The sequence below is a fragment of the Bos grunniens genome, chromosome 22, assembly GCF_055505025.1.
Source record: "Bos grunniens cultivar Pamir isolate PY7600 chromosome 22, Bosgru_T2T1.0, whole genome shotgun sequence".
NCBI classification, from domain to species: Eukaryota; Metazoa; Chordata; class Mammalia; order Artiodactyla; family Bovidae; genus Bos; species Bos grunniens.
In genome coordinates, this window is record NC_141186.1 from 43,211,230 (window position 1) to 43,237,047 (window position 25,818).

General features: G+C 52.8%; 1 protein-coding gene across 14 annotated transcripts in view; it reads left to right on the top strand.

Annotated features, from left to right (window-relative positions):
* The first annotated feature begins 282 nt into the window (after nucleotides 1-282).
* Nucleotides 283-25,818, top strand: part of ACOX2 (acyl-CoA oxidase 2) — a 30,880-nt gene continuing 5,344 nt past the window's right edge. The window contains exons 1-15 of one of the 14 annotated variants that reach the window (XM_086367177.1): nucleotides 283-370; nucleotides 1,090-1,617; nucleotides 1,911-2,016; nucleotides 2,295-2,575; nucleotides 3,179-3,341; nucleotides 3,784-3,935; nucleotides 4,352-4,459; nucleotides 6,652-6,771; nucleotides 7,090-7,205; nucleotides 7,890-8,062; nucleotides 10,184-10,346; nucleotides 11,474-11,664; nucleotides 13,207-13,386; nucleotides 15,654-15,759; nucleotides 18,845-19,062. In XM_086367177.1, the coding sequence (XP_086223303.1) occupies nucleotides 2,413-2,575; nucleotides 3,179-3,341; nucleotides 3,784-3,935; nucleotides 4,352-4,459; nucleotides 6,652-6,771; nucleotides 7,090-7,205; nucleotides 7,890-8,062; nucleotides 10,184-10,346; nucleotides 11,474-11,664; nucleotides 13,207-13,386; nucleotides 15,654-15,759; nucleotides 18,845-19,062 (1,853 nt within the window). In that variant the 5' untranslated portion in view covers nucleotides 283-370; nucleotides 1,090-1,617; nucleotides 1,911-2,016; nucleotides 2,295-2,412. Of the gene's footprint in view, nucleotides 371-1,089; nucleotides 1,618-1,910; nucleotides 2,017-2,291; nucleotides 2,576-3,178; nucleotides 3,342-3,783; nucleotides 3,936-4,351; nucleotides 4,460-6,651; nucleotides 6,772-7,089; nucleotides 7,206-7,889; nucleotides 8,063-10,183; nucleotides 10,347-11,473; nucleotides 11,665-13,206; nucleotides 13,387-15,653; nucleotides 15,760-18,844; nucleotides 19,063-25,818 lie in introns of those variants that run through there. The other 13 variants (XM_086367174.1, XM_086367179.1, XM_086367180.1 and 10 more) reach the window with 13 other exon arrangements.

A 25,818-nucleotide genomic window follows, 5' to 3' on the forward strand; every position in this document is an offset into this window, starting at 1 on the left:
GAAACCGTGTGCATCTGACCAGCACCAGGTTCTGGGAGGCTGCCGGATGGGCAGTGAGAGGAAGGGGAAGACAGAGGCTTGGAGGCTGGCACTGAGGTGCTGGGCCAGCCTGGTGCTAAGCTATCTGTCCCACTTCACACCCTCTGAGCCATCCTCCCAGGGCAGACCCGGGCGAGGCAGAGCCTGGCCACACCCAGCAGAGGGAGCCTGGCAGGCAGTGGACAGCTGGGAGCCTGCCAGGCAGCGCCTTCTGTCTTCTGTGGTCCAGCCCCTCCCGGGGAGGAGACAGGGGCTGGCCGAGCCGCGCTGAGAGGCCTGGGCCACGGCTGCGGAGGTCAGGCCAGGCCTACCGTGCAGGCATGGGACAGAGGTGAGTCAGGGGCACCGGAGGGAGTGGGACTCACTGCGCACTTGCCGCCACCCCTACGGACTCTCAGAGTCCGTCCTTCCCCGGCCACCTGCTCCTAGACGCTCCCTGGGAGCCAAGTATGAGCGCCACGGCTCGAATGTGACCGAGATCCTGGCCCTCAGGTAGACACAGCAATAAACAAACAACAAAACAGTAAATGAGCAAATTATCTTGTATGTTACGATAAGGGATGCAGAGGAAACCCAGAGCAGGGTGAGGGGGGCTGGGGAGGCTAGAGGCAGGGGTGTGGGGTTTTAAAGACGGCGGTCAGGTGGGCCTCACTGACAAGATGGCACAGACCAAGGACTTGCACAGGGAGGCAGGGAGCGGTGAGAACATCGGGAAAGAATGTTCTGGGCAGAGGACACAGCCCTGGCCACTGGAGGGGGTGAGGCTGCGTGTATCTGAGCACAGCGAGCAGCAGTTGGAGCGCAGGGAGGAAGTGGCAGAGGGGACAAGGCCAGGCCATGAGGGCTTGCGGGGATCCAGGCGTTAGATGACAGGGTTCTTCGAAGGTTTCGGGCCCTCTGTCTGCAGCCCGTGGCACTCCCCACCTCCCCCACTCAGTCCGTGCATGAATCCCATGTGCCACAGGTGGCTGTGTGACCTTACAAAGTCTCCTCTCTTCCCGAGGCGCCTGCCCTCTCTAATAAACAGTGATAATACCATTGCATCTGCAGGGTTGTGAAGAAGAGTGGGAATCAACAGAGGCCACCTGTGGGAAAGCTTTACAGCAGGCGTCCTGTGAGCTAGACTCTGGGGACCCCAGAAAAGCAGCGCTGGCCACCCAGGCACTCACACTTTGGGAGAGGGACATTTGAATGAATAAGGAATCCTTCCTTATTGTTCACTCTAATAGCAGCCGGGGTGGGGCGGTAACCAAAAGGGGGCCTGGTTCTCCCAGGGGGCCCAGCCATCAGGGAGGCGAAGGGGTGGCCCTGGAGGCTGGGGCTCACTAGGAAAAGTGGGGGAAAGAGCAGGGGGCAAAGGGCAGGAGGGGAGTGGGGAGGCGTGGATACGGGGCAAGGGGCATGTGGGTGAGAGGTGGTGAGATGGCAGAGGGCACGGACTCCAGCCCATGAACAGTGAGCACCCGGAACCAGACTGCCAGCAGGAGAGGAGACTGCAGTGTCAGAGCTCACCCTGGCCGCGGGGAGAGCGGGCGGAGGCTCCGAGGCAGCGAGCGCAAGGCGAGGGCAGCACAGGAGGTTAGCAGAGGGGATGGGTGGCCGGACAAGGGGGTCTGAGAGACTCAACCTGGGGGCTGTTCTGCTGTGGGGAAACAGGGGCTCTAGGAGGCCGAGGGGGTGCTGTGAAGGATGCAGGGTCCACCGTGGCTGTGGGGGACACCCAGGTTTGGGGGCAACACGTCACAGACAAGAGGCAAGCTTCCTCCCTCAGCTCCACAGTACCCCTCCAGGCTCACAGGAATGGGCCAGCTGAGCCTGGGACTGGTGAATGGGGTCACCGGTCCCCCCGGTGAGACCTCCCCACTCCCTAGGTGCGGCTATAGCATCGACAGAGTGTGTGCTCTGTGGCTGGACACCACCCAGTTCCTGGTCAGCTCCAGCAGTGTGGCTAGAGGCCACACACCTCGCCTCCCTAAGGTGAAATTTCTTCATGCATGACCTTCACTGATGTTTTCTGAGAATCCCCCGCCCCGCAGGCAATGCTTAGAACACTAGCCGCAATGGCAGAACACTAGCTGTGTCCTCAGACTCTGTCGAAACCTCAGCTGGAACGCAGCTGACTGCGGCACCGGGTACTGAGCAGTCACTGCAGGCCCGCTGGACAGCGCCCAGCGCACCACCGAGGGCCCCAGGGGAGGGTGTGCAGGAGGAAGGGCCCGCAAGCCTTTAAAGGAACCTGCTTTCCTCCCAAGCAGGCTGAGCTGACATTCGGCCCTGAGCAGTTCGTGCTGCACACAGGTTCTCAGCACAGTCCAAGGCTCAGAGCAGCTGGACTGGAAGTATCTCTTCTCGGATGCCAGGCAGAGCCAGGCGATGGAGGGCAATCCAGTGCACCGAGTGTCAGCGGGGGACGCCTGGAGCAGTAGCATGCATCCTGACATAGAGAGCGAGAGGCACTCGCAGTCCTTCAACGTGGAGGAACTCACCAACATCCTTGACGGAGGCGCCCAGAACACCGCACTCCGGAGGAAAGTGGGTAAGAGCAGGCTGGGGAACGGAGCCCCGGCTTTCTGCCCACGTGCGTTTCTTGGAAAGACAGTCCCTTCATAGCAGTCCCACCTTCAGATGGGCTTCCCAGGTGGCCCGAGTGGTAAAGAACCCGCCTGCCAGTGCGGGAGACGTGGGAGACGCAGGTTCGATCCCTGGGTTGGGAGATCCCCTGGAGGAGGGCATGGCAATCCACTTCAGTATTCTTGCCTGGGGAATCCCTGTGGACAGAGGAGCCTGGCGGGCTACATACAGTCCATGGGGTCGCTGAGAGTCGGACACCCTCTGAAGCGACTTAGCACACGGTATACATCTTCAAATAACAAATTCTGCTCTTAAAATTCCACTATTAGAGATTTGTCCCTTTGGACTATGAAGGAAGCTTTAACATGTCAGTATTCCCTGAGGTCCTTATTCTTCCACGGCATAGCTTCGCAGCCTTGGGCGAGTCGCTTCCCCATCTCAGGACCTCTGACTGCATCTGTACACTGACTGCCTTTCCACACTCATGAGGCACGTGGATGGGAAGCTGTGAAGGTACCCGGAACCTCACCCAGGACGCTACACTCTCTGTTCTCTGTCCCTCTCACAGAAAGCATCATCCACAGTGAACCAGAGCTTAGCCTGAAGGATAATTACTTCATGACCCAGAATGAACGTTACGAAGCCGCCATTAAGAAGAAATTCCACATCCTCATGCTAGCACAGCGCCTGGGCTGGTCCGAAGGCAGCAGTGAATTACAGTACGCCTCCAGGTGCTTACTCGCAGGGTGCCTCCACCAGAGACGGGTCCACCTGGGAGCCCCCAGAAAACCCAGCCCATGAGCTATGTTCCCTAGCAAAGATACTGGTTGTTGATGTTGTTCCGTCACTAAGTCGTGTCTGACTCTTTGCGACCCCATGGACTGCAGCACGCCAGGCTTCCCTGTCCTTCACCATCTCCCGGAGTTTGCTCAAACTCCTGTCCATTGAGTCAGTGATGCTATCTAAACGTCTCATCCTCTGTCGCCCCTTTCTCCTCCTGCTCTCACACTTTGCCAGCATCAGGGTCTGGGAGTGAGTCAGCTCTATGCCAAGGGTACCACTTCCTGGGAAGCCAGGGCCAGGCATCCCTTCTCTCCTGCCCCCTGCCAGCCTGAGGGTACTGGGGAACTTGTCTCCGCTGGGCTGTTCAACCATTGTGTGTCTCCCCTACAGAAGTGTTTCTGGAGATTTGGGCTTCGCGATACATCACATCTTCCAGAAAACCATCAGGAGCCTGGGCTCAGAGGAGCAGATTGCAAAGTGGGACCCACTCTGCAGCAAGTTCCAGATCCTGGGGACATACGCCCAGACAGAACTGGGGCACGGTGAGCAGGGGCTGCTGCATGCAGCGTACAGGCAATGCCCTGCTCAGCTCCAGAGGGCCCATTTCCATCTCAGTCGTCACAGGCTGATATACTAGCAAGATGTCACAGCAGGTGGCAGTGTAAAGGTCTTAAGAGGGGGTGATTTTTTTCTAATTTACACGAACATACCGTATGAACTGGTGGTGGCACAAGTCCTTCCTACTGGAAATGTCAGCCACCACCCGCTATCGTGGGCTGGCCATGTGTCCCCGCAGAGCCCACCAGTGAAGGGAGAGACATGCCGGGAACACACTGGAGTGGGAGTGTGCCCCACTCCACACTGGCTGGTGCCTGGGAGCTCCAGGGACACCCAGACGCTGCTAGCCCAGCAGACTCCCGCCCTGGCCCAACGTCTACCTACCCGCCTTGATTCCCAGGGACGTATCTTCAGGGCCTGGAGACTGAAGCCACCTACGATGCAGCCACCCAGGAGTTTGTGGTGCACAGCCCCACGATGACGGCCATCAAATGGTGGCCTGGGGACCGTGAGTATCCCCCCTCATCCCCCAAGGACAGCGAAGCTGGACCGCAGAATAGCGCTGACGGTGGTGTCCAGCAGACCTCAGACGGAGGCACTGTTCTAGGCTGATGACATTGGGCAAGTCCCTTCCCAGAGCCCCAGGTTCTTACGTGGTAGAACAGTTGGGATATGAAAAATTTCATCACTGAGTGGCTAAGAAGCCACCAGAGGCACTTTGAAACAGTTGAGGAAACTGACCCCAACCTTGGGGATGAAGGTCAAGGCCTCTCTCATGTGCACGCTGCCACCCTACACACACTTGGCCTGGCCCCAGGCACTCACCATTCTTCTTGTCTTCCAAGTTAATGATTAAGCTTGCCAGCAGCCAGCGCACAGGGTACACACCAGGGAGAAAAACGAGCCTGCCTTCTTCTGCTTCGGACACCCCAGTGTCCATCAGGCCACTGGCGCCACATCACCCCTGCAGACAGTGGGTGGAGGCTGTGCCCCCACCCGATGCCTCCCAGAGTGTGGGCGGTTTGCCAAAACCCGAGGAGCCGGGTTCCACCAGGGCCCTCTTCCTCTGATTTGAGAATACTTCTTTGGAAAGCAGCTTCCCTCGTAGCTCAGTTGATAGAGAATCTGCCTGCATTGCAGGAGACCCAGGTTCGATCCCTGGGTTGGGAAGATCCCCTCTAGAAGGGAAAGGTTACCCATGCCAGTATTCTGGCCTGGAGAATTCCATGGAGTGTATAGTCCATGGGGTCGCAAAGAGTTGGACACAACTGAGTGAGTTTCACTTGTCTTTGGAAAAAAAAGATATAACACACGTGAGCAGTCCAACTAAAGCAGAGAGAGAGAGAGAGGGGGGAGAGAGAGGGGTGAGGCAAGCAGAGAGGGATGAATACTGAGAGGAGAGACCAGTGGAGAGAGAGAGGCCAGAGAAATAAGAGAGCAGCGACCACTGACAAAACTGCAGGGAAGAAGGGACCCTGAAATCAGGCAGGGTTCAAGTCTGAGCTCAGCCTCCTTCAGGTCGGTGCCCTTGGGCACAGCCCTCTATTCTCTCAGCCGCAGTTTCCTTTTCTGGAAAATGGGACTTGGGCACACCTGCCCGCAAAGACTGGAAATGCTGGTTATCTGTATTCACTACTATTAGGCTGATGGCACAGAGGGTCATTGATAGGTTTTTGAGGACAGGGAGCAAAAAAAAATAGCTTGCTTTTGTCACAATGCCTTTTGCAAGTCACTGCTAGATTTGTTTGGTTCTTTGAGGGTAGCTCCCTCTCTTTGCAATCAGTGACTCTTTGAGGTCTCAAAGGTGCCCACCTGCTGGGGTGGGGGCAGCAAGGCACACATCTCCCTGTGATTTGGGACCCGTGTTCCGACCACAGATCCTTACATACGTTCCCCCCCACAGCCATGGTGTAAAAATCCTGTCCCCCTGATCCCAAAGAAAATAATCAAGAGCATGTACTCCAGTCAGAAGACTGTGGCAGGATCAAGTTTTAAAAGATGCCAAGCTTTCCCAGATTGCTCCATTCAGGGCATTTTCATTAAAATCCGTAGCCTTTGTCAAGCTTTGCCTTTAGAAGAGCAGCCAGAAGGGATGGAGGGCAATGGGCCCTCTTAAGATCTCCATCAGCCTTCCTCCTTTCCCGAGCCCATGGGGACTCTGCCCGTGTATCGCAGGGTGGCTGCTATACAAACCAAACATTTAGACGGAACTCTCTGTAGCCCCAGCCACCAACTCTCCATAAATCCCTCCAACCCCATCCATTCTAAAGCGAGACACTCACACTAAAGTTCTTGGGGTGGTTCCAGTCATTTCCAAGGATGAATGGAGGCTGTATAAACTGAGGGGTATCCTGACTAAGCACCCCTAAGCTTCCCTGGCTCCACCAACTCCACGACCTGGGACCCACCAGGCTGACCTGGTCCCCAAGCTTCTGAACATGCTGCTCCCTCTGCTTTGCACTCTGGCCTGTGTGGCTCCCCTGGAAAATACTCTTTGCCCTCCAGCCTCCCCAACCCCCACCCTCCTAGGCAGACCAAACAAAGCCCCACTCCAGCCTCACAGAGCATCCCCCACCCCCAAGCCACCACACTGGTCCTCCTTACAGACTGGGCCCTCCTCCAGGGTCCCGATGAGGAGGTTTGGCCTGCTCCTCTGTAACATGAGGGGTCACACTGGGTTTCTCCCCTCTCTGCCTGCAGTGGGACGGTCAGCCACCCATGCCCTGGTCCAGGCCCAGCTGATTTGCTCTGGAGCCCGGCAGGGCATGCATGCCTTTATTGTCCCCATCCGGAGCCTCGACGACCACAGCCCGCTGCCAGGTAAGCTCCTGCTCCTTCCTCTAGGACCCCTGCCAGAAGACCCCACCAGGCCTCCCTGTCCTGGGCCCCAGAGGTCCATGGGGGAAACTGGGGCCTGTCTCCCTTGGGCAGGGACCGGTCCAGTTGCACAGACCTGGCTCTAACAGGCTGGGTGGATACGAGCAAGATTGAGCACCTGACCTCAGCCTGCTCACCTGCAGCAGCTGTGATAACCCCAACGCCATGGGCCGCTGTGAGGCTCGGAGGAGCCAGCATGTGGCTGTGTGCTGACATACGACCCCTCAACTGACGGCCACCCCTTCCTCCGTATCCTCCTAGGGACCACCATTGGGGACATTGGGCCCAAGATGGACTTTGAACACACGGATAATGGCTTCCTCAAACTGGACCACGTGCGCATCCCCAGGGAGAACATGCTGAATCGCTTCGCACAGGTGGGTCCTGGGGAGGGCGCAAGCCTGCATTGCCTGCGAGGGGGCAGAGACACCCCACAGAAAGCTGCTGCTGCCCCTGGGTCCTTCTCTAGAGAGTTGGGTTTGGGGCATCCCTCCCAGAGGGGCTCTAGTGTCCCGCAGACCTGAGTAAGGTCCCAATTTTGGAGCTGTGTGATCTTGGGCACGTCACTTGGCCTCGCTGAACCTCAGAGTAAATGCTCACCGCATTAGGTGGCAGAGCAGTCACGGGGTAGGGTGGCAAGGCCATGTGAGGAAAAGAGAAACAGGTTGAGGATGGTGTGCGTACGCACCTCCAGTACAGCCTGCACACAACCAATCTTCGAACAGACATCAGCTGAGTGCTGGAGGAAGTTCTGGGGGGGGTCCCCACTTTGCCAGGCATGACCATGGATATGAGGGAAGCTGTGGCTTGTGGGGGGTCTGGGGTGTACCAGGGAGGAGCTGTGAGCTGAGGCATGTGGGCAGTGGGTATGTGTCAGCAAGTACAGGCGAGTGTCAGTTTTAACAATGGTCGTACCAGCACACGGCTGGTGCTGGCTGGGTCTACTCCGGGTGAGCAGCCCGAGGACGCCAGTGTCTACAGTGCAGGGAGGCCCGCGGTTCTGGGCGCGGGAAGGCTGGGGAGTCCCAGCTCAGACCCATTGCCTGGCCCCCGTCTACTAGGTCCTACCAGATGGCACCTATGTCAAGCTCGGAGTGCCGAAGAGTAACTACCTCAGCATGGTGGTGGTGCGTGTGGACATTCTGCTGGGCGAGGTCCTCCCGCTGCTGCAGAAGGCCTGCACCATTGCCGTCCGCTACGCCGTCATCCGCCGCCAATCCCGCCTCCGGCCAAGGCAAGGGGCGCCCAGAGGAACCACAGCAGCCGGGGCCCCCTCGGTCCCACAGTGTCTGCCCCCTGACCCCAGCCCTCTGCCAGAGTGGGGTGCCAGGAGCACACGTGAGCCCCCTCGTGCACACACAGTCGCCTGGGCCTGGCCCATCCGGTCTGTGGGGTCTTCCTGGCTCCCTGGAACCCTGGCTGACCAGCCGGCCCGACCTGTATCTGTAGGTCATTGTCTGCCCTGCAGCGGACTCAGTCTGTCCACACGGGTCAGTGTCTGCCCCGCACCGCCAGGGTGGACTCAGTCTGTCCACACGGGTCCCGTATGGCTGTGCCAGGCTGAGTGCCATCTGATGGGCTGGGCGCCATGCTGTGGGTGAACATGGCCCTGGAGGTTGTTCTGTCAGCTGTGAATGCTTGTGTCTAGAAAAGCCCGCTGTGACATCCGACTGTATTGGAGACGGTTCTGTCTGGTTGTGGCTGTCGGCTTCTGGCTGTGGTATGTCCACATCCAGGTCCTTCTGTTGTCTGCGCTTGTGTCTGGCCAATACTCTGTCTACTCCACGGCACTGAGGGGCTGACTATACCCTCTGCTTCTTTTTTTTTTTTTTTTTTTTTAATGATTTGCACTTATTTTTCTCATTTTAAAAGTAGCAGGTAATCCACAGGAGAAAAACATAAGTTTTTCTGCTTTAATATGTGTACGTGTACAAAGCCATGTTCCCTCAAGCATGCAGGCGCACACACACACACGCAGTTATCAGATTCACCAGAAAAAAAATATAGAACTGCCCATTACATTTCAATTTTCGGTAGACAAAGAATCTTCTAGAATAAACCACACGGGCACACACCCACGATGCAGCAAACTGGAGTCTGGGCCTACAGGGCTGCAGTGTGAGCTCAGGGAGAGAGGCTGGGCTGGACATGGCACAGCTGACTGAACTTGTGGGGCAGAGACAGGCGGGGTCAGGGCGGTTCTTGCCCCAACTCCACTAAGTGACCCTGGGCAAGTCCTCTGCCCTCTCTAGGCCTACTTCCTCACTTCTAAAGGGAAGAGCGAGACCACCAGGACCGGAACTTGCGAACATCTGGTCTAAGAATCTGGTGGAGTTTCACACCATGGGCTCAAGGATCCACAGGTGACTAATGCAAAGTGGACTGAGAGGCGAAACCAGGCAGGCCTGGGGCCACCCTCAACTCGGCTGCTCGCTAGCTGCGGGACCTCAGACTAGCCGCCCAACCCTCCCGTCCCTCAGCTTCTCCATCTACTAATGGGCCTGACAAGAATGCTCTTCCAGGGCAGTGAGGCACGCCAGGCCCTCAGTCCAGGGTCCTTCGCCGGCAAGCCCAAGGCACCTTGGCCAGCCTGGCTTCAGAATCCTGGGCTGAGGGAGTCGTCTCTGGTGACAGGCGAGCTGGGAAGACGGTATCGCCAGTGGTGTCCTGCTGGGGCCCAGGTTTATGGGCTGCAGAAACGCCCTGAGGATGGTTATAACAGTGCATGTCCAGGTGAGGGGCTGCTGGCCTGAGGAAGAGACACCAGGTTTCGCCCCATCCCCAACGGGAGGCCTCTCACGGTCACACTTTTTCTCAACCCACAAGTAGTTACCTACCACAGGCCCCAAATGCTGACCAGAGTCTCAAGCGCTGAGGACACAGTAATGGACGAGGCAGGAGAAATCCCTACCTCGGAACTGCATCAAACCCACGTTCACAGCCTAAGAGGTACTGACTAGGCTTCACGGTGTTCCCCAGCACACAGCACATGAAGCTGGACAGTGAAAGGTCAAGGGTCAAATACCCTGGGCTTCAGGGCCACAAGCCCTCACCTCAAATCCTTGAGACCAGGTATGTTGGTATTCAGAACTTGCCAGATTTTCGCAGGTACATATGCTCTAATTCTGTAAACCTCCACAAGGGGCAGCACCCACCAGCAAACACGCCAGCATTTCTACAGTGAAACGTGTGGGTGTTCATGTGAGATGGAATTTTAAGGCTATTAGTGGTACCATGTCCCTCTACGTCAAGTCTGGCAGTGAGTTATCAACTGTCATTTTTAAGGCTTTTATGGCCTCGGGGAAGGTGGGTGGGGCAGGTAGCAACCTTCTACGTCTGCTTTCCTTTCCCTCAGCGACCCAGAGGCGAAGGTCCTAGACTACCAGACGCAGCAGCAGAAACTCTGCCCCCCGCTGGCCATGGCCTATGCGTTCCACTTCGTGGCCAACAGCCTCCTGGACTTCTTCCACCATTCCTACAGCTTCATTTTGGACGGAGACTTCGCACTCCTGCCTGAGGTGCCTGCTTCCTGAGGGGCAGAAGCTGGGACCGTGGCTGAAACTGCCCTCCCCCGGGACACAGCCCCAGTCCTGCCCGCCCTGGGCTTTTCCTGCCTCCCCGCCCACAGAAGATTTCCAACATCCCAGCCCACCCCCCGCCCCGGGTGAACCGTATTCTGACACAGAATCCTCCCAGGTCTGGCCCCCAGGAAGCTCTAAATATGTTAGATGAAGTAATCACAGACGGTGTACAGAACACAGGGGGCAATCCCTGGTGTGTCTCTGAAACTCAGAAAGTTCTGAAAACCAAAAGTCACGTAGAACTCACCGGGTGGCACGGTTTGACCGCAACTGCCCAGATTTATCCCACTCGCTGTGAATACATTTTGCAGCAGAAATACCAGTACATCAATCAGCTCACTAAGATGCCCCTGGCTCCTATAAGTGTGTTATATTTAATCCACCTTAAATGCCCTGTTTTACCTTTCTAAAATTCAAAAAATATTCTGATTCCAAAAACACATCTGGCTCCAAGGCCCTCTCAGATAAAGGACTGTGGACACACACACACTAAGATTTAGTCCGTCCAGGCCCTGTGTTTTATGAGCATTGCTTCAGTAATCTGTCCACGCTACAGCAGGCACCATACCCATTTTACAGATGAGGAAAGTGAAGCACAGAGAGGTTAAGGGACATGCCCCTTCCTCCCAAGGACCTGAAAAGTCTGACAGACGGCTAAGGGTCTCCAAGAACCAAAAACTCAAACCAGGTCTACTGCCTGGCGGCCACTCCTACAACCCGAAACAGTGGGTTGACAGTGGACCCACACACTCACAGACAAGCTCTCCAAAATCTCTGCTTGTGGGGACAATCTGCAGCTCCTGGATAATGGCGAGACCGACCTGGGAAGCACTCTCTACCTGAGATCCCGGAGACACTGGCCTGGACACTTATCCTTTGTTCTTATCAGCCCTCCAGTGACACTGCCTCTCTCTATGGCCCGAGCCTTTGTCTTCTCATTCATCAAGTCATGGGCTGAGGAGACAGTTCTCACCGCACAGAGCGGTGCTCAGCACCCGTGGGCGCTCTGTGAGTGGCAGGCACGTCGTTCCTGACGCCACCTGACCCCCTTCTTATTCTCGCAGCTTCACGCGCTGAGCGCAGGTCTGAAGGCCATGCTGTCGGACTTCTGCACCCAGGGGGTCGAGCAGTGCCGCAGGGCCTGCGGTGGACACGGCTACTCGAAGCTGAGCGGCCTGCCCTCCCTGCTCACCAGAGTGACGGCCTCCTGCACTTATGAGGGCGAGAACACGGTGCTCTACCTGCAGACGGCCAGGTAAGGCCCAGGCCTCTGCCTGGCCCCCAGGGACCCCACCGAGCTGCTGCCTGGGTTGAAGCATCATCTCACGCCCACGGAGGGAGCAGACTTTGGGAAAGCCACGTGGGGGCTGCCCAGCTCCCACACCGTGTCTCCAATCCATCCCCTCTCCCCAGACCCTGCAGCCTCAGCCAGGCCGCCAGCCCCGCCCCCTGGACCACAGCATCAGTCTCCTCATTGCTCTGCGGCTTCCCACCTGCCTCACTTCAGTCCTTTCTCCACAGGCAGCCAAGGGACCTTCTCAAAGCTTAAAGAAGATCACCTCTTTCCCTGGCTCCCAATTCTTCAATCACTTCCTTCAGCTCCCAGGAAAAGGCCACACCCCACACTGCAGCCTAAAAGGACCTTTCGATCTGGCCCTGCCTCCCTCCATCCTCTCCCCACCTCCTCCTCTGCTCACTTCTGCGGGGCCTCACTCCCCTCCAGCTGGCTCCTCCTCACCCTTCAGGTCTCAGCTAAAACGATACCTCCTCCAGATGCTCCCCCTGACCACTCTGTCTAGGGCACCATTCTGTCTAGGGCAGCAACTGCCGTTCCCTTGGAGCAGTTACACGATCTGAGCGTCTCTCTGTGTGCTGGGGGGCTCCCTGCGGCATGCCCAGGTTTAGCGCACGGTCTGCGCCGGAGGCCCCACCCTGAAAGGCAGGGAGGAATGACTCATTCCTTATCCCCTCAACAGGCAGTTTCTTCTCTCGTGCGTCTGTGGCTGACGGGGCCTTTCACGTGCCTCCATCTCAGGGGACTACAGAGGGCAAATACTTCTCCAGGCAGGGAGAAAGGACTGGCAAATTTGCTATATAACATTTCTTTAAAAACTTGTAACTATACAACATTACTTTTTTTTTTTCAAATTACAAAAGGAATACAAATGCCCCACACTGTGCCAAGCGCTCAGAAAATACTATCTCATCCAGTTTTCACAGACCCATCAGACGACTATCATCGTCATCTAGAGCTGGAAGCAAGGAGGCTGAGGGAAGGGAAGTGACTTCTACAGGGTCACAGAGGTCTCAGTGGAGTGGCATGGGAATCCAGGCTTCTCTGGCCCAGAGCCTCCAATCACTGGATTATCATAAAGAAGAAGCTAAGAGCCACCTGTAATTCTCCCATTCACGTTCACAATCTTGCCTCTATCCCTTTATCAGCTAAGAAAATTTAATTTCCGCAGTCACAGTATAATCGTCATAAATCCCCAAATCACAAGATCCTAGCCAAGACAGAAGATTCTGTTCCATTATCAAAAGGCTTTACGTTCAGGATCTGAAGATGTCTGCCAAGGTCTGCGGCTCCAGGCCCATTTCACTGTGAAAGAAATTATAGCCTCAGATGCACTGTGGCTTTAAGTGAGGAGCAGCCACCAGCAGGGACCCAGGAAAGAGCGTGGGTGGCCCTGGTTCTCCCATGGGGAGCCTAAGGGTGCACGATGCTGGGAGAGAGGGGTGCTGGGCTGTCCCATGGGGCCCCCCAACCCTCTCACCTTTTGGTACCTCTGCCCCCCAGATTTCTGATAAAGAGCTACCTGAACACTCAGAAGTCCCCAGGCTCCGCATCGAAGGGGTCTCTCCCTCAGTCTGTCGCATACCTGACCGCACCTGACCTGGCCAGGTGTCCAGCCCAAACGGCAGCCGACTTCCTCCAACCCGAGCTCTACACCACGGCCTGGGCACACGTGGCAGTCAGGTGAGCCATGCGGAGAAACCAACTATCCCACCTGGAGGCAGGCTCCTTTACACTTAGGGCCTTTGGGGTTGGCTGGGGGGGACAGTCTTGAATACTCTTCCAAAAACCAGCCCCCTTTTCCAACCTCCTCACTCCTCTCGGTTTCTGCCATGAGGGGCAGAGAGAAGGCAAATTCACACCTGTCACTTCCCCATCCTGCTCAAGATAACAGGAAGACATTAGCTCTCAAACCAGTGCAAGGAATTTTTTAAATCTTTAGGCTCTTATTATGGTTTGAAATACAGAGAATGTACCCATACAATGCAAATAACAAAAACTATCAGTACTAATGCTGACAATATTATAGCATAATAATGTAATTATATATGACAATGTAACATAATAATTATATATGCAATAGTTATATATAATTATATAATGTAATACTGATAATACTAGTACTGCTACCAGTACTAATATTAATACTAATAAAGCATTGCAGTCATCCCTCTGTATCGGCAGGGGATTGGTTCCAGGATCTCTATAGATATCAAACTCTCAGGATACACACACAAATCCCTTCCATAAAATGGAATATTTGCAAATTTGCAATATTATGGGTATTTGCATAAAACCTATGCATACCCTCCCATATACTTTAAATCATCTCCAGATTACTTATAATACCTAATAAAATGTAAATATTATGTGAACAGGAATAAATACGTTACTGATACGTTAATAGTTACCAGTGTGCACCAAATTCTACTTTTGCTTTTTGGAACTAACTTTCAGGAGTTTGTTTTTCCCAAGTATTTTTGATCCTTGGTTGAATCTGAAGATGTGAAAACTGGATACAGAGGGATAATGGTACTTGCATGGTCAAAACATCCCACAATCTAAAAATAACGCTTAAAATATGAGTATAACAAAGGATTTTGTTTATTTCCAGGGTCTAGTAAGCTTCAGGGCACATAGACAAGACCAAAGACTCCTCCACTCTGTCATTCAGTAAATACTGTCAGACACTGACTATGTTCCAAGAACATCCACATGTGCCAGGGGCTGGGAATAAAGACTGGGCGTGGCCAAACACAGACAGTCCCACGGAGAAGAGACTTAACTACCTAGGAGGGACACCTTCTGAGCCCTCCCCAACCAGCACACCAAAAACAACCTGGAAAAAAACAGCTTAAGTACATAATAAGAGGTCTTACATCCCAACTGGTGATCCCAGGGATGGTTAATAGTTATTTCAAGATCAAAACTTGGATCATTCAAACAACTTGGAACATTCATCTATTTTCTCCACAAATATCTAGCAAGTACTTAATAATCCACCAGGCTCTGAGGATCCATCAGTAAACCAGTCTGATAGAAACCAAAGTTCAGGCTTCACAGAAGTAACATTTCAGCTGGAGTGGAGGGGTGGGCAAAAGAAGGCTGCTCGGGGTAATTAAAATGCCACCCCGGTTGGCCTCCATATCCGCGGACGCAGAGCCTGTGACCATACCACACTGTTTCATACAGGGACTTGAGCATCTCTGTTTTGGTATCTGTGGGGGTCCTGGGACCATTCTCCCTGCCCCCACCCACCCCCCAGAGATAGCAAGGGATGGCTGTGTATTGCTTTTTGCTCAGAACTCAGATGTGTCATGTGCTTATATATCCCGTGACAAAGCAACGTAAGTATTGCCTAATAAATAGCTTGTTTTGCATACAAATTCCAAGGGTCAGGAGCGGATGGGCAGGGAACAGAAGATAAGAGAATAAAGGTTAACTAAACAAATGACCAATTTTGTAGTCTGGAGAACAAACGATGGTTTTCTTTCCTCCTTTCCAAAGTCCCTTAGGTGGAACTTGGAGCACAGTGGGTGACTGGCAGGCTTCAACTAGCCTTAGAGGAAAATCACTCTCCTTGCTCGGCACAGAAGCCAGTCAACTGAGTGGCCTGAAAACACTGGGATCAGGGTGGAGACCACATCAGAAAGAGGGGAGGGCGCCTGGCGCAGCTAGGGGGTTATGAACTCCTTCCTCACTGCGTGACTTGCTTAATTAACCTCTCTAGGACTCCACGTTTCCCACTGCAAACTGGGAATGCCTTACCCTTAAAAGGGTTAAGGAGTTTATATACAACAAGGACATTGTTTAGGTTTCCAACACCAACAAACAGTCAATAAATAGAACTGTTCTACTTCTGTGGGACCCCAGGCATCCTGGGATCAAATGCCATCAATCCCTTCTCCACTCAGTCAAGAAACAGAACCTTTATTTTCTCCGGCCTTTAGGCTCATAAAGGACTCAGTGCATCACTTACAGACGCTGAGGCAAGCCGGGGCCGATGAGCACGATGCGTGGAACCAGACCACTGTCATCCATGTCCAGGCCACCAAGGTGAGCTGCCAGTCAGCCAGAGCTGAAAGGGCCCCGTTCTGTTTCCCCAGCAAGCTGCCAGGCCGAGAAAACCTGCCATCATGCCTCAGCCCTGCTCAGTGGCTGCCCTCATTTCACTTTCAAGCCTTTAGCCCCGGGTATTTTAATTAAAGGACTTAACTCCAAAGCAGTCTTGCTGGCAGCTCTTAGAGAAAAAACGTAATGAGGCAGTGTTATTGGATTTGCTTCAGGTTGTTCAAATATTTCCTCCCAGAGAGAAAAGCAGGTCAAGTCTCCCCTTAGCCCCACAGACAATCCATAGATGTCTGATTCCGTTTCCACTGTATTTTGTGTTTGTGCATAATTCACTGTCTGCCAGCAAATACTAGAGCACTCCAACACCCGCCGTCAGACTGGGTTCTGGGGGGCTCAAGAGAGGCCATGCATGGCTACGATCAAGAAAGCACTGCCACGGGGAAATACAGGCTGCCCCAAGGTCCCACAGCAGGTCCAAGTTCACCCCCCTTAAGGAGTCAGAAAGCCTTCTCAGAAAAACCATACAGGCCAAGACTGCAAGGGCGAGCTGCAATCAGCCAGGCAGTGGGTGGAGGCTGTGGCTTTGGAGAGGAAGGATTTCCAGCAAAGGGGTCAGGAGATGCAAGACGTGGAGGCAAGGAAAGGCACAGCGTTTGGGAGGAAATGCACGTCCTTCCAAGGAGAACCTAAAGGAAGACGACGAATCTGGAGAGGAAGGAGGGAGGCGAGAAGGAAAGATAGGCACGGCCTGGCCCCTCCGACAGCACTGTGAGAAGTCTGGGTTTTGTGTTCACTCCAGTGGGAAGCCTTTGCAGGGTTTCCATCAGAGGAGTATAGCGATGAGTTTCATGCTAGAAGGATCATACAGGCTGCAGGGGGAGGAGAGGACTGGAGGCTAGAGGCCAGTACAGAGCAGGCAGCAGTCTGGAAAGGGCTGAGGGTGCCCCAGACCATGAACCTGCCAGAGGGCAAGGAGAGAAGTGGGTGGATGCATGATGGGTGGATGAAATATTCAGGGTGTGGAAGAAAGAAGGGACAGGCTTCAGACAGCAGTGGAGTGGCATGGAGCTAAGAATGGCTCCTGAGCTCTAGCTCAGGCCGCTGGGACTCTGGGCCTACCTATGGCTGGAGAACCAAGGTGGTCGCTTCAATCCTCAGGCAGCACGCCCAGAAGACAGCCGCCTTAGAACGGGAGAGCCCACCAGGGTTCTGCAGCAGCTCCCGGCGGCAGGCAGACAGGAGCGCCACCTGGTGGCCCATCACCTCCATTGCATGGGTGGGGTGGGTGTGATTCTGCCACCTCCATTCCACTCTGTCCACCATAGAGGTGCTGCCTGCTGTGTTCAATGCACCATCGGCACAGGAGAGGGTAAGCAAAGGCTGCAGTCTCACCAGACACCTAGAAAGGAACCGCACCTGCCCACTGTTCACCTGCTTTCCAAACCCATGCCCTGCCTTCAAAGGCACCAGGCGCGACCTGCCGGGGTTACCTCATTTAATACCCATGACCCCAAGAGGGAGAGACGCGTAATCTCAGTTTTAAGGATGAGCAGCTTCTTGGGAAGGCGGTGCTGATGCCGACCCTCTAAAGTCATAATGGGCAGGGAAACCCGCACTTTCTGGGCTCTGGGCCCTGGGAGGCCCTGTCCTCTACAGAAACCTCAAGGACCCAACGGGGTCTCATCTGGAAACCAGACGTGCCCAGCAGAGCAACACAAGGGGCTGGTGGGAACAGTGGCAGAGGGGTGGGCAAGCAGGAGCAAACCCTGGCCCAAGTTCTGGTCCTGGCCCAGTAACATCCAGCCTCAGTCTCTGGTGGCCTTGGCAACACAGGGTAGCGAGTAATGCTACCAATTCTTAATCGAGAGACTGACTGCCCTGGTTCAGAACTCACTGCTACCACTCATTAGCCAGTGCCTAGGTGAGGAACTTACTCTCTAGATGCCTCACACGCTTCCTCCACAAAATGGAGCTAACAATAGGATCTACCTTGTAGGATTATTGTGAAGGTTATATGAGTTAATAGATGTAAAACTTAGAGAGCCAGCTTGAGTACATAAACAGGGCTCCCCAGGTGGCTTAGCGGTAAAGAATCCATCCCCCTGCGATGCAGGTGACAAAGGAGACGTGGGTTCGATCCCTGGGTTGGGAAGATGCCCTGGAGGAGGAAGTGGCAACCCACTCCAGTCTTCTTGCCTGGGAAATCCCATGGACAGAGGAGCCTGGTGGGCTATAGTCTAATGGTGGCAAAGAGTCAGACATGACCGATCACAGAGTATAAATGCTACAGAGTATAAATCCCACTCCCACCCCAACCTGGACACGAGAGAAGCTTGAAACCAATACAGTCACAAACTAAGGCTGACTGTGTTCAGAGCACGGTGCCAGGGTGCAGCTCAGCCTTGCCCCAAGGAGCCCCTCCTCTCTCTGGCCCCCCTCCTGCTCCGTAAGGCAGAGGCGGGCACCCTCGGGCAGCTCTTCATCACTCCACTCTTCAATCCAGAGCCCTGAGAATTCAGGGATGCGGCTCTCAGGTGAGAAAAGGGACCCAGGGTGTAAGTGGGAAAGTGAGGGTCTCTAACTTTGCCACACCGGGTGCAGCCTGAGCACCAAGGCATCTGACCCGGGAGGGCGGCGGAGCACCTCCGCTCCTTAACCACATCCAACTGCTGCGAACTCGGCACGGGGTCAGCGGCCCAGGTACAGGCGGCAAGGCGGTGAACACGGCAGACAATAAACGGCTATTTTCTCGAGAAAAGCGGTGCTGTCCCTCCCTGGCCCAGGTCAGCCTCCAACACTCCTGTATTCTTTCTTTCAAACCAACTTGAAACTGCCCCAAGCACAATGAGAAGCGAAGGGCCAAGTTCCAGAGCCCACCAGCCGCTAGCACGCACACGGACACCGTCGAAAAGGCTTAGCCAGACGCAGTGGGCTAGGAGAGAGGCGGCTGCTTGTCAGACTGCTGGGAAACACACGGCCACAGCAACCTTCTTCCAGCAGTCTTGCCAAGCTTCCGGGATGATTTGTGGAGGCAGAAATCAGAGGTTAACGCATCTCTGCATCTTTGTAGGCGCACCTCTACTATGTCACCGTGAAGATTTTCACAGAAGCTCTGGAGAAACTGGAAAGCCAGCCAGCGATTCACCAGGTGCTCAAACGCCTCTCTGACCTGTATGCCCTACATGGCATCCTGACTAACGCGGGCGACTTCCTCCATGACGGCTTCCTGTCTGGTGCCCAAATAGACATGGCGAGAAAAGCCTACCTGGACCTGCTCCCCTTCATCCGGTGAGTGGCTGCCCTTCACCCTCAACCCTCTGTTCATTTCAAACACCAAAACCTTCAGCTCCAAAATTCTTGCTAAATGGGGGTCTGGCAAAAGCAGCAACAGTCCTGGACACACTATGGATTAAGAAAGGGGAAAAAATAAGGGGAAAAAAATCACAACTAAAATGTTTCAGAGTAAATCATCTAGCTACCTCAAACTCTAACATGATCCGGCAATGATAGAATCCATAGAATATGAATAAAATAAAGCATACTACATATTAATACTGTGTATCAAGAATAGTATTAATGAGTCTTACTTAGTCTTCAGTTCAGTCGCTCAGTCGTGTCTGACTCTTTGTGACCCCATGAATCGCAGCACACCAGGCCTCCCTGTCCATCACAAACTACTGGAGTTCACTCAGACTCACGTCCATCGAGTCAGTGATGCCATCCAGCCATCTCATCCTCTGTCGTCTCCTCCTCCTCCTGACCCTAATCCCTCCCAGCATCAGAGTCTTTTCCAATGAGTCAACTCTTCGCATGAGGTGGCCAAAGTACTGGAGTTTCAGCTTTAGCATCATTCCTTCCAAAGAAATCCCAGGGCTGATCTCCTTCAGAATGGACTGGTTGGATCTCCTTGCAGTCCAAGGGACTCTCAAGAGTCTTCTCCAGCACCACAGTTCAAAAGCATCAATTCTTTGGCGCTCAGCTTTCTTCACAGTCCAACTCTCACATCCATACATGACCATTGGAAAAACCACAGCCTTGACTAGACGGACCTTTGTTGGCAAAGTAATGTCTCTGCTTTGTAATATGCTATCTAGGTTGGTCATAACTTTTCTTCCAAGGACCAAGTGTCTTTTAATTTCATGGCTGCAGTCACCATCTACGGTGATTTTGGAGCCCCAAAAAATAAAGTCTGACACTGCACTTAAGGATGGAGAAGGTGATGGCACCCCACTCCAGTATTCTTGCCTGGAAAATCCCATGGACGGAGGAGCCTGGTAGGCTGCAGTCCATGGGGTCTCGAAGAGTCGGACACGACTGAGCGACTTCACTTTCACTTTTCACTTTCATGCATTGGAGAAGGAAATGGCAGCCCACTCCAGTCGGAGGAGCCTGGTGGGCTGCAGTCCATGGGGTCTCGAAGAGTCGGACATGACTGAGCGACTTCACTTTCACTTTTCACTTTCATGCATTGGAGGAGGAAATGGCAACCCACTCCAGTGTTCTTGCCTGGAGAATCCCAGGGACGGGGGAGCCTGGTGGGCTGCCGTCTATGGGGTCGCACAGAGTTGGACACAACTGAAGCGACTTAGCAGCAGCAGCAGTACTTAAGGAACACTTATGTTTACCAGACAGTATGCCAAAAGCTTCTATATTCATCATCTCATTTAATCCTGATAGGCTTCCGAAGTGGATACTATTAATTTCCCTACTTTATAAAGGGGAGAAAACTGGGACTTAGGGTTGAAGGTCACACAATCAGCCAGAAGAGGGGCAGGGCACAGTCTAGGACCCATCTACCTCCAGAGCACGTGCTCTTAAACTGCATGTTAAAATGAAGGCTGAGCTATTGTTTATTTCAAATATATCCTTATTTTTGTTGAATGTGCTTAGTTGACTAAACTCACTTTAATACTCCCTCAGCTTCAAGATGACATTTTTAAAATGTAGTAATTCGTGTCCTGACTTGTAAAACAATTTGTTGTTGTCCAGTCACTCAGTCGTGTCTGACTCTTTGCGACTGCATGGACTGCAGCATGCTAGGCTTCGCTGTTCTTAATGATCTCCTGGACTTTGCTCAACAATAATATAGTTTTTACAGACAGCATAAGCAGTGCAGTTGACCGCCATGACATACTAATGCAATACATTCATCCTGTCACTTTATATATAATCAAAATGATCACTTTAAGAAAACCAAAGCCCCAAAAGACCAGGATACTGGAAGAAATAGAAATTATTACTAATTAGTAACCATTGTCCATAAGATGGAAAAGGAAACAATCTGTGACATTGCTTTTCTGAGAAAAGACGATGCCTGCTTTGTTTGTTGGAAGCCACGCAGGGCATGACGCATAAGTGTACGACTCTTCCCCAAAAACCTCCAGTAGTTCACACCATCAACAAGAATAGGAGAACAAAAGAAAAGGGGACTTCCCTGATGGTCCTGCAGTTAGGACTCCACGCTTCCACTGCAGGAAGCAGCCACAGGTTCAATCCCTCCTGGTCAGGGAAATGAGATCCCGAATCCGGCAAGGCACAGCCAATAAAGAGTTGAACTTAAAAAAAAAAAAAAAAAAAGATATTCATGAAGGAGATTAAAAAAAAAAAAACTAGACCAACTTCTTTTCATTTTGAACAATATCCAACATGTTACTTGTGACTCCAAGTTGATGCTCAGTGAATTGAAACTCAAAAATTATCAAAACTATATCAGATGTAAAATTATGTCCCAGGTATGAAACTGTCCCTAATAGAGAGAATCCAGTGGTTAAAACCATTAATAGCATAATTGAGTACTGCACACTTCAAGCCCAAGTGTGTCTAACTTTCTGAAACGCTTGGCATTTAAAGCACATGAAGATGATAACGTTCTAGCCCTGACTGTTGGTGATAATGAAACACAAAAGATCACCGATAAGCATGATTTTTTTTTTTAATTTGCAACAGCATGCTGAGTGCTTCCCTTGGGCCCAGAGACTTACAATTCAGACAAGAAAGACAGCACTGACGCAAACAATGTGCGTGCATCAAACCCACACTCGGATTTATTCACATTACGGTTTCTAAAGTAACCTTCCTACTGCGGCCGGGTAATTAGGAACCTAAGAGACTCCAGGCTTTTAACAGTCCTGTGCCACACTCCACGCCTTGATTATTCAGCATCACCCTCAGATTTCTGAGCTGACAAATGAAGGATGGCACACTATTCTAAGTGACACTAAGAACCAGCTCTCTGCGTCATGGTAATTAGCGACTAAAACAGTTTTTAGTGGTTTAAACAGTCCTAAAATCCCAGGGGTGACACTTTTAGGCAAAGATGGCAGACTGAACATGTGCATTTACTTCTGTTCCCTCCTGAAACCCTACTAAAAACATCAATAAATTAATTTTAAAATGTTAAAAGGCATAAACCCCCAGAGAGAGAGCGCAGGAGAGGGAAACAGGAACTCTGGAGAGGAGATGGACAAACAGTGACTCGGCAGACCTGATTACACTGAATCACAAACCAAAAGTAGCAGAAGCCGAGAAGCCATCAAGGGCCACCACAGAACCCAAGAGCTGCAGCACCAGGTCCCTCTGGCAACGGGGGTGAAGGGAGGACCGACAGGGTGGGCTGGAGTCTACTTCAGAAGGAGCCAGATCCCCGCTCCCCTCCTCCTCTCTGAGCAGGGGTAAGACCTTCCCTGACCAAACCCTGGCCGAAGGCTGAGCAGAGGGTCTGCAGACTAGAAGACCTCAGGCTTAGTTGAGGGTGAGGACCACTGGGCCACCCTACAGAAACCAGGGGCCTGAAGACATGTTTATAGGCTAATGCTGACAGCCGTCTCCCCCAGCCCTCTTTTCCCACACATGTGCATGCGTGCCAAGTCGCTTCAGTCATGTCCGACTCTCTGTGACCCTGCGGACTGTAGCCCACCAGGTTCCTCTGTCCCTGGGATTCTCCAGGCAAGAATACTGGAGTGGGTTGCCATGCCCTCCTCCAGGGGATCCTCCCGATCCAGGGATCGAACCTGCCTCTCTATGTCTCCTGCACTGGCAGGCAGTTCTGTACCTCTGGCACCACCTGGCAAGCTCCCTTTTCCCACAAGTGCCCAGCAAACTGGCGGCCAGGTCAGTGTCCTGTAGGAAAATGCCATCATGGTCCTCTGGAGAATCTGACCAGTCCAAAGAAGAGAGATGTGAAGATACTGACACCAGGGTTCCCCAATGGTCCACCCAGTTCAGCCCACAGGGAATTCCACACTGACAAGTACACCAGACTTGTAATCAGCTAGACTGTCCTACTCTTAGCTATGACCAGACACTCAGGGATTGCCAGCACTCGAGGAAAACCCGTCATAAAAGACAGAGACCAAGCAAGAACAAGGCAACTCCAAAGACACAAGAGAATCTTCCGGGTGAAAACTTTTTTGAAAGATCAGTAACATCCTCAAAGAGTTCACAGGACGTATGGCAAGCAGAAAAGAACGTCATTTCTTAAGAAGTAATATTCAGAGAAGAGCAACAGAAAGAGTTCTGTGAAATCAATGACAGCGAAAATGAGAAGCTCAGCTGAAGGACCGGAGGACAAAGCTGCAGAAATCTCATAGAAAGCAAGCAAACCGAAGACGACAGAAAAAGGACAGAAGACAAAAAATAGTGAGAGCACTGATTCTAACTGTCCATCTGAAGAATGGGACTAGAAAGAGAAGACAGAAAATACCGAAGGGAGCAAATCATTAATAAAACAGTATAAGAAAACATTCCTCAAATGAAGCATACGAGTTTCAGGCTGAAAAGGCCAGAGGAGAAGCAACACACACCCATGAACCAGGCCAAACATTTAGGCAGCGGTCACAAACACTACAAAGGCAGGACAACAGGGCCGGGGATTGGGAACGCTGCGGCTGGGGACGGAGGACCGGAGTTTCACGAGGTCAGAGAGGGCCTCCCAGGGACGGTGATGATCTGAAGAAAGATCTGAAGGTGGGGAGGTAGGAGGAGCATGTGGCTGGCTGGGAAAAGCACACTCCATGCAAGGGAGAAGTACGAACGTTGGCAGGCAGAGCACGCTCGGCACGTACACCCAGGGAAAGAGAAAAGGCCGCAGCAGCTGGAGTCGCATGACTGAGGTGGAGAATGAGAGCAGAGGTCGGCGAGCTGCGGGTGTGCTGGCAAGGGCAGTGGAGGGGCTGGAGGGCACGGCAAAGACAAGACTCTGCCCTTCGCTGTGACTGGTTCTGAGCATAACACACGCAATCTGAGGGAATCTGAGGTGTGTATATAAAGGATCACTCCAGTTGCCATGTTAGGAACCGACTGGGGAGGGGTGAAAAGCAGAGAGACCAGGTGCTGCTGCTGCTGCTGCTGCGTCGCTTCAGTCGTGTCCAACTCTGTGCAACCCCAAAGATGGCAGTCCAGCAGGCTCCCGAGTCCCTGGGATTCTCCAGGCAAGAATACTGGAGTGGGTTGCCATTTCCTTTTCCAATGCATGAAAGTGAAGTTGCTCAGTCGTGTCCGACTCTTAGCAACCCCATGGACTGCAGCCTACCAGGCTCCTCCGTCCATGGGATTTTCCAGGCAAGAGTACTGGAGTGGGGTGCCATTGCCTTCTCTGGAGAGACCAGTTAGGAGGCCGCAATAAGCCCGGTGAGAGATGCTGGCGGACTGGACCAGCGTGACAGCACTGGAGGTCGGGGGAAGCGGTCCAAGTTTGGGTTTATTCTTGAGACAGAACAAGATTTACTAACAGATCCGACGTGGAAAGTAAGAGACCGAGAGGAGCTCAGGTTTGGGGCCAGGACCGAGTCACCATTTACTGTAAACGGGGAAGGCTACAGGAGAGCCAGGTTTGGGTAGGGTGGACAGAATTTCTCGAAGATCAGGAGGCTGTTTTTGAATACCTCAAGTTTGAAGAGCCCGCTAGAAATCATGTAAACCGTTAGTAAGCAGGTGAGGCTGGAGAGAGAAATGCAGAAGCCACTGGCGTGCGGTTGGTATTTAAAGCCACCAGAAGGACAGTATCACGAGGGGTGAGTGTATGAAGAGGAGAGGCCCAGGCACTGAGTCTCAGGACCCTTCAAAGACAAGGAGGAGACGACCTTGACAAAAGCTGCTTAAGCGGAGTGGAGGGAATGGAAACCTGAATCTAGCTGAGGAGAACAGCCAGACAAGAACAACTGGAAAGAGCAAGCATAAAGAAGCTGGACACTTTCAAGGAGTTTTGTCACAAAGGGGAGGCGAGGTACAGGTGAGACGATGGGGAGGGAAACAGAGTCAAATGAGTGTTTTGATACAGATGGGAGAAATGGCAGCCTGTTTGTACACCGATGGACACGACCCAGTACAGACGGGAATTTCGACATTGCGGTGGAAATACAGGAGGACTTCTGGAACACGGCTCTATTGGGCAAGCGGGGAAGGTATCAGTGCACAAGGGGGACTGGCCGGAGCTGGTAACTAGGATAGTGCACCTGTTCAGAGAGAAAACCCCGTATGTTTACATGCACGCTTGGGAACTTGTGGACTCCTCTTACCACTTCTATTTTCACACCAGTGAAACGGGACTCAAAGTCACCTAGGTTAAGAGAGATGGGCAAGTGAGCACCACAGATCTGAGGATCAAAGAGCAGGTGGGAGAGAAGGTAAGAGAATGAACAAGTGAATGAATTCAAGCCACCAAGAGTGACTGCCAAGCAGCGATCAGGGCCCGCTCGAGTCTTCAGGGCAGTCAGTATTGGTTTTTCAGGCATATATTGTTACAAAGGTGCGGGACAAAGTCGGTGGAAAACGGGATATAACAAGGGATGGTATTTTGCTGAACAAGTATGACAAGCAAGAAACCTGTTGAATGTATCTTGCAGCGAGTGAATATAACAGACCATGGAATTTCATGGATGAAGAAAGACCATGGATGAAGAAAGACAGCTCACATAGATAGGGGACTTGAGGCAGTAGGTGCCAGTAGTGTCAAAGAATTATGAACAGCCCTGTAGGAAAACCATGTCATAATGATGAGGAAAGGCCATCCAGGATTAAAGTAAGTACAGTATCCCACGCACCTCA